Source organism: Thamnophis elegans, chromosome 15, assembly GCF_009769535.1.
Source record: "Thamnophis elegans isolate rThaEle1 chromosome 15, rThaEle1.pri, whole genome shotgun sequence".
Classification (NCBI taxonomy): Eukaryota; Metazoa; Chordata; class Lepidosauria; order Squamata; family Colubridae; genus Thamnophis; species Thamnophis elegans.
Window position 1 is genome coordinate 40,841,344 of NC_045555.1, and position 12,957 is coordinate 40,854,300.

Genomic DNA, 12,957 nt, shown 5'->3' on the forward strand with positions numbered 1-12,957 from the left:
CATTAAAGATATTTCAGAATAAGAGCCATCTTAGTCTTGGATAGCAAAAAACCGGAATACATTTTATAGCATCTTTCTCCGAGTAGCAATTTTTATTCTAAGTAGTTCATTTAATACCCCTTCTTCAGTGTAGCAATTCAGTGCAACTGATGAAGTGAACTGTGACTCACAAAGGCTTATGCTATTTAGTAAAACTTGTTAGAAGAGGAGCCACCAGACACCTGATTTTTTATTTTTATTTTTTGGCTACATTAAAGCTTCTTTATAAACATCCTGTGTTAACTGGGTCACTGTCTACCTGCTCTGAATGGGCTTTAAATTTATTTTCTCTGCCTCTTCTTTCTCTCTTTGTTCCTCTGTCTTGGTTGGTGCCACTCACATATTTCAGGGACAAATAAGCTGCATTCCTGTGTATTTCCTCAGCCAATAGTAAAGTCTGTGTCCTTCTCTGAGTTGCCAGGATAAGAACATGTTTCTTTTAAATAAAAGTTGATGTAGTAGAACCCGTGGTGAGTTTCAAAAATTGTTCGAACCTACTCTGTGGGTGTGGCCTCCTTTGTGGGAGTGGCTTGCCACCCATGTGACTGGATGGGAGTGGCTTGCCGCCCATGTGACCGGATATGAAGATGCCAACGACACTTGTCAGAACCACCTTAAATTACCTCACACACAGCACTGGCATGCATAAGAATAGGATGGAAACTTGTTCTTTAAAAGGCATCTTTGGTTTGCGTTAAAACAACTTCAACACACGCAATGTTCTGATTGCACCACAAACGCAGCAGTCATCCTTACCTTCCACAAAGGCCCTGAGTTTTATAAATAGGAGCATGATAGTGTAGAATAATCATATCCAAGGACCAGTGGTGGGTTTCAAAATTTTTTGGAACCTCTTCTGTAGGTGTGGCCTGCTTTCCGGGTCCACTGGTGGAACCTCTTCTAACCGGTTCGGTAGATTTGACGAACCGGTTCTACCGAATAGGTGCGAACTGGTAGGAACCCATCTCTGAGTAGAACTCTGTTAACATTGGGCAAAATCCAAACGATATTTCTAATATTAAGGTGATATTACATCTGGAAGGAGCTTGTTTCCCTCCATATCAGCTCAGAATTTTTCTGGAAAATGGAGAAACCCTATAACAGGGATGGGTAACCTTTTTGTTATTGGGCGCCAAAAATGCAAAGGCATGCACACGATAATGCATGTGTGTGCTGGCACCCGTATGCGCATGCATGCACAACCCCCATGCTCCCCATGCATGCCGCACTGCCCACCTCCAAACTGAGCTTGGTATTTCCTCTGAGGGGCCGTGGGAGGCCATTTTCACCATTTCCAGGGTCCAGGAAAGCATCCGAAGCCTGGGGAGGGTGAAAAACAGGCCCAATGAGCCTACCAGAAGTTTGGGAAGCGCAAAAATGCCTTTCTCTGGCCCTCTGGAAAACCAAAAATCAGGCCCTCTTCTCTGTAGCTGCTCCGGCCCTATGGAACGATCTTCCCGTGGAGATCCGGACCCTTACTACCCTTCCGGCCTTCCGCAAAGCGACCAAGACCTGGCTGTTCCGGCAGGCCTGGGGCTGTTGATTTATCCAGCCCCATCCTAAGTTATGAATGTTGTGGTATTTTAATGTTTTTTTTTTTTAATTTTTGTATCCCCTTTCCCTTTATCTGTAAGCTGCCCTGAGTCTCTTGACAGTGGGCGGCATACAAACCCAATAAATGATGAATGAATGAATGAATGAATGAATGAATGAATGAATGAATGAATGAATTATGAGCTGCCCAGCACGCACATGTGCACTGGAGCTGACAGCTTGTGTGCCAGCAGATATGGCCCCAGTGTACCACCTGTGACATGTGTGCCATAGGTTTACCATCAGGGCCCTATAGGATGCCAAGAAAACTATCAGGAAGGCAAATTTATGCATCTTGAGACCCTCTGACATTGATATTTTTTTGTAGAAGACTTTCATGGAATTCCTTCTGGTATATTTTGAATTATTTAAACAACCATGTGAGCCTAGCAGGTGGTTGAATAAGTAAATTAGCACATTAGCTTCCTCAGAAGTAGATGTGAATCTAATTTAACATGTGAAACTGAAGGATGCACTTTTGCATCCATAGGCTGCATTCCATAAATATTGGAAATTAGCCACATTGAACATAAGAGAAATTTATTTCTGAGCAAGCATGTTTATGATTGGGATGTTAACCTGCTACAGAATTTGCCTATCTCAACTTTTAAAAAGACTGCAGGGATATTAGGCAGAAGGTGAACAATTATTCAGAGAAACTTCAAAAAGCAAAGTAAGTCAGCTTTCAGCTACATATCTGGATGTAATTTAAGATTGAATAAAAAGAAATTTCGAGTTTTGAGTTTCAAGTTTTGAGTTTCATTTTATTTATATGCCGCCCTATTCCCTGCGGGACTCAGGGCGGCTCACAAACCCAAGGAGGGGAAGGGAAAAACACAAAAACTACAAAAATACAGGGCATTTAAAAACAACCAACAGCCACACGATTCGAGAGGGGAAGGGAACTCATCCACCCCAGGCCTGCCGACACAGCCAGGTTTTAACGGCTTTTCGGAAGGCCTGGAGAGAGGTGAGGGTCCAAATCTCTGCGGGGAGTTCGTTCCAAAGGGCCGGAGCCGCGGCTGCATTCTGGACGAGCTGAAGTCTCCGAATGCTCTTCAAGGGCTGCCCCATGTAGAGCGCATTGCAGTAGTCCAGTCTTGAGGTCACGAGGGCATGAGAGAAGCAATGACAGTCCCTCAAGGCTTGTGTCAGAGGTGCTATTCAGCCAGTTCTGACAGGTTCTGGAGAACCAGTACGGACTGCATCTCCAGGACTGTTCTTTCAACTCAATTTTGATCTGCCTAAATCAGAGCTTCCAGGAGAAACTGCTAATGGCAAGCTAGCAGAACCAAGGAAGCAAGAACAACATGGCTTTCAGGAAGGTAGCTAATCTTTTTTTTTAAAAAAAAAATAAGAGCAATTTCTCACCCTCAGCTACAGTGAGTAATGAAGACGAAAACACTTAGAATATTTCTAAGCTGATTTTCTATTATGCTTCTTCTGAGACAAACATTCAAGTATCCTATTCATTCCAGTCATACATAGCAATAGCAATAGCAATAGCAATAGCAGTTAGACTTGTATACCGCTTCATAGGGCTTTCAGCCCTCTCTAAGCGGTTTACAGAGTCAGCATATTGCCCCCAACAACAATCCGGGTCCTCATTTTACCCACCTCGGAAGGATGGAAGGCTGAGTCAACCCTGAGCCGGTGAGATTTGAACAGTCGAACTGCAGTCAGCTGAAGTAGCCTGCAGTGCTGCATTTAACCCCTGCGCCACCTCAGCTCTAGTAGACCAGACTAAGAAACCAATGACATGTAGGGCAGGAACTACTTTGTTAGTGTTTGCAGCAATCCAACCAGCACACAAGTAAATAATTCAGCAGGATTCATTTATATGAGAAACTTCTTTTTATACAATGCCATGCAGCAGAAGCCAGAACAAGAACTCAGAATCCAGAAATACAGAAGAATATTCACAGAAGCAATATAATACAGAGGCAATATTGCAAGGCAAAGCAACAGTTATATCCAAATCAGTCAAGCTAAGCCACACCCAGGCTCTGAGCTGCCAAATTGTCCCCATTGGATGAACTGTTATCATGTCTATTCCAATTCATGAACCCTTATATACTGACACACTTCAATGGTAACAGCTATAGAAACCGAATCCTGTACATCTGAATGTCTTTCCCTCCCTTTTTCTTCAAGGAGCTAGAAAGGAACTCAGCTAAGACATTCACTCAACTTAGGTTCTTGGCTCAGGACATAGTAGCAGTTCTTTCTCCTGTCCTTCAAGGTGATCCTCTCCTCTGTCTAAAGTTCCTCATCTTCTACAATCTCTTACAGCTAATAGCTGATTTTCTATTATGCTTCTTCTGAGACAAACATTCAAGTATCCTATTCATTCCAATCATACATAGCAATAGCAATAGCAGTTAGACTCATTATTATTGCTATTATTAGTAAAAGAACAAACTCATTTTCTGTTGCTGCATTGGTTCCTGAAATTCAATCATCTCTCCAACTTTTAGGATTTAATAATTATTAAAAATGAAGCTATTAAAGCAGGTCTTTGAATGATAAATACTCCCATTTCCTTATTTATTGTATTATTTGCAGGTTATGATTTTAATTGCTTTTCTGGATTGTTTATTCAGAATGCATAATAGTATAGTGAATATTAAGATTTCTATATTTACTTATTCAATTTTTACGACTTACTGAATGGGTTTACAACCATTAGAATTATATTTGTCATCTATTGCTAATATTTGAACTGCAGCTGACAGGAGGGAGGGGGAGGGAGGGAAGGGAAGAAGGAAGGAAGGAAGGAAGGAAGGAAGGAAGGAAGGAAGGAAGGAAGAATACTTTGAAGCTGTTTTTTTTTCCCTATACACAGATAGATAGATAGATATTTTATTTGTATGCCGCCCTTTTCCCTGGGGGGACTCAGGGCGGCTCACAGTTCAGGGGGAGGGAGGACAAACCATGTTAAACACATGAAACAATACATCGTTAAAAGCACAACATTCATACAATTCGGGTGGGGTCAATATCTTTAACCCCAGGCCTGTCGGGACAGCCAGGTTTTAAGGGCTGTGCAGAAGGTCTGGAGGGTGGTGAGGGTACGAATCTCCACGGGGAGTTCGTTCCATAGGGTCGGAGCTGCCACCGAGAAGGCTCTCCTCCGCGTGGTTGCCAGTCGACATTGACCAGCTGATGGAAGTCGGAGGAGGCCACAGGAATGATGCATTCTAATTTCCAACCTAGTACCAGGACAAATGAAAAATTAACCAAAGATGAGCTGTAAAATTACCATACAAATATGTTTAATGAGTTATCTTTTGTAAATATTTGCAAAAGTTCTCAAGTGATTCACACACTATTTTTTTTTTGGGGGGGGGGGGCTTGTGGGGGCATTGTTTTCCTACTCTTTAGAACTTTCTGAATTATCCAGTGTAGTGGATTTCTTTTGTATGTTATATACAAAAATGCAAACAAGCTATACTATTCTATAGCATATCTTAATTTAATAAACCCACAAAATGGATATTTTTTTGACAACCTTGTCTGGATCTTATCAATGAATGGCATATAATTTGCTTATGTCCTGTCATATCTGTTAGTAAAGGATATCATATGTAGGTATTTTTTGCTCTTTGCTTCCCTAAAATAAATCAAGCCTAGAATGAAGTTAGTACAATGCCCACAGGAAATTAATATGACCCCTGATCTTCTTTATGCACTTCTTTTTATCATATAAATATATATAATATGATTACTCTATGCATATCTGTGCTTTGTTTCCATTGAATGCATTGCTTAGTGACAACCAAATGTTTCTATAAAGGTTTTTGTTATTTCTTGATAAAATCTTCATACAGTCATATCCCTGAAAACCATGTATTTCATTACTACTGATCTCATTAATTTAGAACTAAACTTCATTCCCATCACTGAAGATTTGGGTTTCTTTTTAACTGTAATTCCTAATATATAGAACTTTCGTTCACAAAAATGCCACAAGGCATTTTACTGGCAGTAGATAAACAAGCACATAATCCACTAAAAATATTTTTAAAGATTTGTTAAATAATATTCAAAGGCTTCTCACCTTTTATTTCTAAAAGATGATTTTAAGCAAATGTAGATACATTCTATATTCTTGCCTAAAAGTTGGGCTAAATGGTAGATAGGCAATAGACCTGGGGTGCAGAGGACAAATTAAGAATATATGTATGTGGGAAGCAGTCTCAAAACGTCTTGAAAAATTAAATGAAATGAAGGATGCTATGGAGACAAGGAGAATCAGAAATTAGAAGGAAAACAAGATGTAACCCTGTGAGACCTTTGGGGTCTTGTGGCAGATTAATATGTGTTTGGTGCTTTTGCAGTCTGCCGATTTCCTATTTTCTAACTCTAATTAAAAGCGTCCTGAAAAAAGACAGGAAATGCAGTGGATCGAATGGTCACCAAGGGACTGAATGGGAGAATTATTATACTTGTGTTATATAGTTTATACTTGTCTAAAATCAATTTTGTCATCCTTCATTCTTTACATAATAATTAGAATAGAATAGAATAGAATAGAATAGAATAGAATACAATACAATACAATACAATACAATACAATACAATACAATAGAATTCTTTATTGGCCCAAGTGTGATTGAACACACAAGGAATTTGTCTTTGGTGCATATGCTCTCAGTGCAGTGGTGGGTTTCAAAAATTGTTCGAACCTACTCTGTGGGTGTGGCCTCCTTTCAGGGAGTGGCTTGCCACCCATGTGACCGGATGGGAGTGGCTTGTCGCCCATGTGACCGGATATGAAGATGCCGACGACACTTGTCAGAACCACCTTAAATTACTTCACACACAGCACTGGCATGCATAAGAATATGATGTAAACTTGTTTTTTAAAAGGCATCTTTGGTTTGCGTTAAAACAACTTCAACACACGCAATGTTGTGATTGCACCACAAACGCAGTAGTCATCCTTACCTTTCACAGAGGCACTGAGTTTAATAAATATGAGCATGATAGTGTAGAATCATCATATCCAAGGACCAGTGGTGGGTTTCAAAAAATTTTGGAACCTCTTCTGTAGGTGTGGCCGGCTTTCCGGGTCCACTAGTGGAACCTCTTCTAACCGGTTCAGTAGATTTGACGAACCGGTTCTACAGAATAGGTGCGAACTGGTAGGAACCCACCTCTGTCTCAGTGTACATAAAAAGACAAGATACATTCGTCAAGAATCATAAGATACAACACTTAATGATAGTCATAGGGCACAAATAAGCAACCGCGAAACAATATCAAGATAAATACAAGCAACAAGTTACAGTCATGCAGTCATAAGTGGGAGGAGATGGGTGATAGGAACGATGAGAAGACTAATAGTCATAGTGAATAGTTTGACAGTGTTGAGGGAATTATTTGTTTAGCCGAGTGATGGCGTTCAGGTAAAAACTCTCCTTGTGTCTAGTTGTTCTGGTGTGCAGTGCTCTATAATGTCGATTTGAGGGTAGGGGTTGAAACAGTTTTTGTCCAGGATGTGAGGAGTCTGCAAATATTTTCACGGCCCTCTTTTTGACTCGTGCAGTATACAGGTCCTCAATGGAAGGCAGGTTGGTAGAGATTGATTTTTTCTGCAGTTCTGATTATCCTCGGAAGTCTGTGTCTGTCTTGTTGGGTTGCAGAACCAAACCAGACAGCTGTAGAGGTGCAGATGACAGACTCAATGATTCCTCTGTAGAACTGTATCAGCAGCTCCTTGGGCAATTTGAGCTTCCTGAGTTGGCGTAAAAAGAACATTCTTTGTTATGCTTTTTCTGATGACGTTTTTGATGTTAGGTGTCCATTTTAGGTCTTGAGGTATAATAGATAGAAATTTGAAGGTTGGAATAACAGTTGGAAGGAAACTTTGAGGTCTTCTACTCCAATCCCCTGTTCATGTAGGAAACCCTTTACCATTTCAGACAAATCTACTTTATCCATTTACGTTGTTCTTTGTGCTACATCCATATTTTAAAATAATTCTACCTGCATTTCAAATATATCAATATTTATTTCCTAAATGTTCCCAAATATTTAGTTAATTTAGTTAATTGATATTTAGTTAATTGAAACAACTGGTGCTGGATCCCCCCCCCCCCACCGGTCTACCAGGGAAGAAAAAGGGTTGAAATATCAGGGGTATTCAGCCATGCTCTCTCATCAACTCCCAAGACAGCTCTGATAGAAAAGGGGGGAAAAAAGACTTCTGGGAGAGAAAGGATAGCAGTGATTGAAATGATTTTAGTCTGAAAGTAGAATAGTTTTGATGTTAGCAATTGTTAAACAATAAGAAAGAAAATAGAAAGAAACAGTAAGGAACAATAGAAAGAAAATAGACTCAAAAAAGAAGCTGGGCTCACAAAACTAAGATATAGTCCCACAATTATGGAACAACAGAAAAAAATATATTAAATTACATGGTTAATCCTGTACTGTTCTACTGTATTGCTATAAAAACTACACTGTGATTATTGTAATATAACCCTTGATTCCTTCCCTTTATTATTTAGTTTTCTTGTTTATGTTGCTTTATCTGGGAATGTTTAATGTTAGAAAAACTTAGGTAAGTATTTGTGATAAAGTAACTATGATTTTAAAATTGGGCAATGCTATTTTAAGATGGAGATGGGAATATTGTAACCATCAAAATGTTGCCTAGATTCCATCATTTCTATGTGGCATAGCCAGGTTATTAATTGACACGTAGTCCTTAACTAATGACCACAATTGAGCCCAAAATTTCTGTTGCTAAGTGAGGCATTTGTTAAGTGAATTTTAATCCACCTTTCTTGCAAGAGTTGTTAAGTGAATCACTGCATGTGTTAGATTAGTAACATGGTTGTTAAGTGAATCTGGCTTCCCCATTGATTTTGCTTGTGAGAAGGTTGCAAAAAGTGATCACATGACCCCAGGACACTGCAACCATCCTAAATATGTACCAGTTACCAAACTCCTGAATTTTGATCACATGACCACGGGGATGCCATAGCTGTTGCAAGTGTGAAAAATGGTCATAAGTCACTTTTTTTGGTGATCATGTCACTTTGAACAGTCACTAAATGAACTGTTTTAAATCGAGGAGTACCTGTATATCCAAAAGCAGCTTGTAACAACAGTCTGCTTGAGCGGGACTAATGTATTATGCATTGCAATTTTGATACTGTACGCTTTCAGCGTTCAAAATTTGCCGCATGCATTAGCTCAATAATTTCCCAAGTCTAATTTTCACAACGCTGTTGATATATCTGAAATTGCAGTGGTCAAATCAGTGCCCTCCTGTATCGTTTTAGCAATACAAATGGAAACCATCTCAGTCAATATGGTGAGGGGCTAATGGTAAAAGCTGGCATTGTGATTGTGTCCTCTAATGGACAACGAGAGGACAAGTTCAAACCACTCATTTTTTCCATAAGTAGACACACTAAAAAACGGGGTGGGGGGGAGAACTGAATGGTTTTGGCTTGTTAAAAGCATTACAAGAAATGAAGGGACAAGTTACAAAGGATGAAATATCTTTCCCCAAAATGTGGATAATTGGGGAGTTTTCCATCGCAGAGTTTTAACCGATGGGTAATTCAGAACAAGGATAATTTAAGGCTATGCTAATGGATTGAGGTTTTTTTAAATGCTATTTTTTTCCCCATAGCCTTGTTTTCTCAAACTGCAAAAACAGGTCATTTTGGAATCATTTCCTGGATGAAAAAGTGTTCTAGTTAATTTACACACAGTTTTATTAATAATAATAATAATAATAATATATTAATCATAAACCCTCTCTTTTTTCTAGCTTTCTCTTGATTGAAGCGTGACATAAAATGCTACAGCGGCCTGGCTTTTCAAAATGGTTAGCGATAAGCATTGCAGTTTCAGTTGCCTTCATAGATTGCTTGGCCCAGAATGATGATGGTAAGTGTTTGCTTGTTTTTTTTTTTTCCCTGTTACTACATAGTTTTATATAAAGTCCCAGGAGGGAAAACGAAAGAAAGAAAGAAATGATTGGAACAAGCATAACAAATACATTGCAAGTTTCATTTCCATATCCTAAGAGGATTTCAATTTATGTTTGCTATGCAAACTGCTCTGTGAGAACATTCTAAACCTCCAATGTCCATAGACATGGTGTGTGTGTGGGTAGGAGGAAATGATTCCGTGCAAACATTTTCACGGGAAGCGGGCACTTGCACAAGCACATGAAACTCCATTTGTGTGAGCGGCGGGCGCGCCCGACGCTCACACAAATGGAGTTTCATGCGTGCGCACGAGTGCCCCCTGCTTGTGCAAATTGAGGAGTGCAAGTGTGTGTATCTGCTGCTTGTGTAGTCCATTTCTGAATGGGCCGTGTCCTGGGGGTTGAGTACCCCTGCTTCACAGTGCATAAGTCCATAGCTTTTATCTGGAATGTAATAGGGATAATCTGTTATTGTCTGTTTCTTTGTCTTAATATTATTTTTGCCACTGTTGACAGAATTGTCAATTAAGATTCCATGTGATGGCATTTGATGAACATCGGGAGGCATTGGTTTTCTGTACAATTGGGATTTCTTTACAAGCCAATACAATTGTTCTAAAATATCTAAAAAGAGTTAGAGGAAATAGTACAGCATACTGCTCAAACTTTACAAACCACTTAGCTGTGGTCAAGGAAATAAAATCAGATTGATCCCATAATAACCAGATTAAACAAGTAAGGATTTCCAAGATATTTACTAAAAATAGAGATGATAATTCCCGTTGAGCACCTGTGTAGAGGGGGGCAATTCAGAATAACATGTTCCAACATTTTAACTATTCCTCCACTGCATGGACACAGTCTCTGTGCAAAGGGGATCTTTTGGTATCTCCTTGCAGTAACCCCTGTTGGAAGGACTGAATCTAGTTAAACAAGGTAAAGCCCTTTTGAATTTGGGTTTGTTTTTTTAGGCAGCTATGATATCTAGGTGGTTGGAGAAGATGTGCAGAATGGTTGAAGAAGGTGTTTCTGGGTAGAGTGGAAAAATCCGATTGCAACTCCAAATCAGCGGTTCTGCTGTTTGGAATGACCTAGTGCACATTCCTGCCCATCAAACCCTAAAGTTGCATTTAAGCATATACTGCCTGACCCCAGGAAGACTGAAAGCTATTGATAATAATTAAAAGGAATCAAGTTGGCTGGAAAAGGGGAAATGGGAAAAGATTAAAATATGGAAGTTTTGATTTTAAGTAGCCCCGCTATGTAACAAAGGAACATGTTCCAGATGCTTGGGAAAAAAATGTTTTCTCAAAAACTTGGATTGAAATCTTTCCAAAGGAAGCAATAATCTTTGAACACATATCCCCACTTTGTCATCACCCAAGTATTATTTCGAATATTCCTATTGCTAAGAATAATGATTTTCCAAATGGCAGTCAGCTTCTTCAAAACCACACAGCATGAAACAATACATGTTCCCTTGATTGTCTAACCTCTATGAAATGTGAACAGAATGAATTTGGTCTAGAACAGTGGTTCCCAAACTTGGCAACTTTAAGACTTGTGGACTTCAACTCCCAGAATTAAAGTTGGCAACTTTAAGACTTGTGGACTTCAACTCCCAGAATTAAAGTTGGCAACTTTAAGACTTGTGGACTTCAACTCCCAGAATTAAAGTTGGCAACTTTAAGACTTGTGGACTTCAACTCCCAGAATTAAAGTTGGCAACTTTAAGACTTGTGGACTTCAACTCCCAGAATTAAACTTGGCAACTTTAAGACTTGTGGACTTCAATTCCCAGAATTAAAGTTGGCAACTTTAAGACTTGTGGACTTCAACTCCCAGAATTCTCCAGCCAGCAGAGCAGAGCTGGCTGGAGAATTCTGGGAGTTCAAGTCCACAAGTCTTAAAGTTGCCAAGTTTGGGAACCACTGGTCTAGAATGATCTCTTGCTAGAACTGTTATATGCAGGGATTGCACTGTACTCTTAATAATTGACAATAGATAGCAGCATCCATTTTTGAATCAGCATATCAGAAGACGTGGCCCCCGCACTGTTTCTCTCCCATCTGTCATAAGATTTCAAGGCCCAGGCATTTTTATTTTCTCATCTTCCAGATACCTGAAGCAAAATGCATCAGGTTGGCTTACTGGCTTACGCCACCAGGTATAAACATGTCGTCTAGAGGGCCATGATTTGTTCAGTGTGGGGAGCGAATGTCATAGCCTTCCTAAATCAATGGTTCTCTGGTACTTATCTGTAAGGTAAGGGGAAACTACCTGGCTAGCCAATCTGTATTCATAAGAAACTTTGCTTCCTTGGATTACTTCCTTTTCTTCAGATTGATAGCTGCATTTACCAGTGTTTTACCTGCTCATCAATTGATGGAAGTAAAAGTCTGTCTTGAAATGGGGTATTCAGGTGTTTGTGTGTCAAGTGCTTGTACAGCACTTCAGGGCTAATGTCCACTCTAATTGTGCATAGCCACTACCATGCTTCAATGTTGATTTTATAGTGACATTAATGGTAGCAAGAGGTATTTGATTTTTTTATTGCAAGTGAAAGTAATTCTCCTTACTGACGGAATTTTCTCTCAGGGGACAGGAAGAAATATATATGTATATATATTGGTCCTGACTTCTGCAGAAAGAGTGAACTCTTTCCCTCCCATACACAGTGATATTTCACAGTAATATCCAACAACATTTTGGTGGGTTTTTGTATGGTTTTCACTTTAGTACCCATTGAAGAATGTGGAATATTGAGGTTGAAGGAAATATTTATAGAGGCGTTTTTCAGTGTCACTGGGGAACTAGATTAATTTGAAATGTATAAATTCTCTTTTTTTAAAAAAAAAATATATATATCTTCACATTCAGGAACTCACATTTACTGTTCCGGTAGTTCAAAACTGATCAAAAAAGAAAATTTGCTATAAAGAAACTTGATTATAACCAATTGTTTTGCTTTTTCATCTACTTGACTGATATGTTTCCTTCTGGGTTTTTAAAAAAAATCAGAAACGGATCTCCATGCGGTGAAATATAATTCTTTTTACTAATAATATATGCTGAAAGATTACTTCTTCGTTTGTAATTTTTTGCATGGAAAGTATAGAAGATTTGAAATAATTCTGTGTATTTTTTTTGCCCTTTTTTTAACGGAGCAGATATTTATATTTACTTACTTACTTACTTACTTACTTACTTACTTACTTACTTATTTACTTACTTACTTATTTATTTATTTATTTATTTAAATCCTGCTTTTGTTGTTTTTGTAAAAAACCTCAAGGCAGCAAATATGCATCATATTTTTCCTTTCTCCTATTTTCCTCACAACAACCCTGTGATGATTACCCAGTTGCCTT

At 39.0% G+C, this 12,957-nt stretch overlaps 1 protein-coding gene across 1 annotated transcript in view; it reads left to right on the forward strand.

Annotated features, from left to right (window-relative positions):
- The window catches only part of PCDH15 (protocadherin related 15), a 532,120-nt gene that overhangs the window by 59,133 nt on the left and 460,030 nt on the right, over positions 1 to 12,957 (forward strand). Inside the window, exon 2 of the mRNA XM_032231542.1 lies at positions 9,425 to 9,543. Coding sequence (XP_032087433.1) covers positions 9,453 to 9,543 — 91 coding nt within the window. The 5' untranslated portion in view covers positions 9,425 to 9,452. The remainder of the gene's footprint in view (positions 1 to 9,424; positions 9,544 to 12,957) is intronic.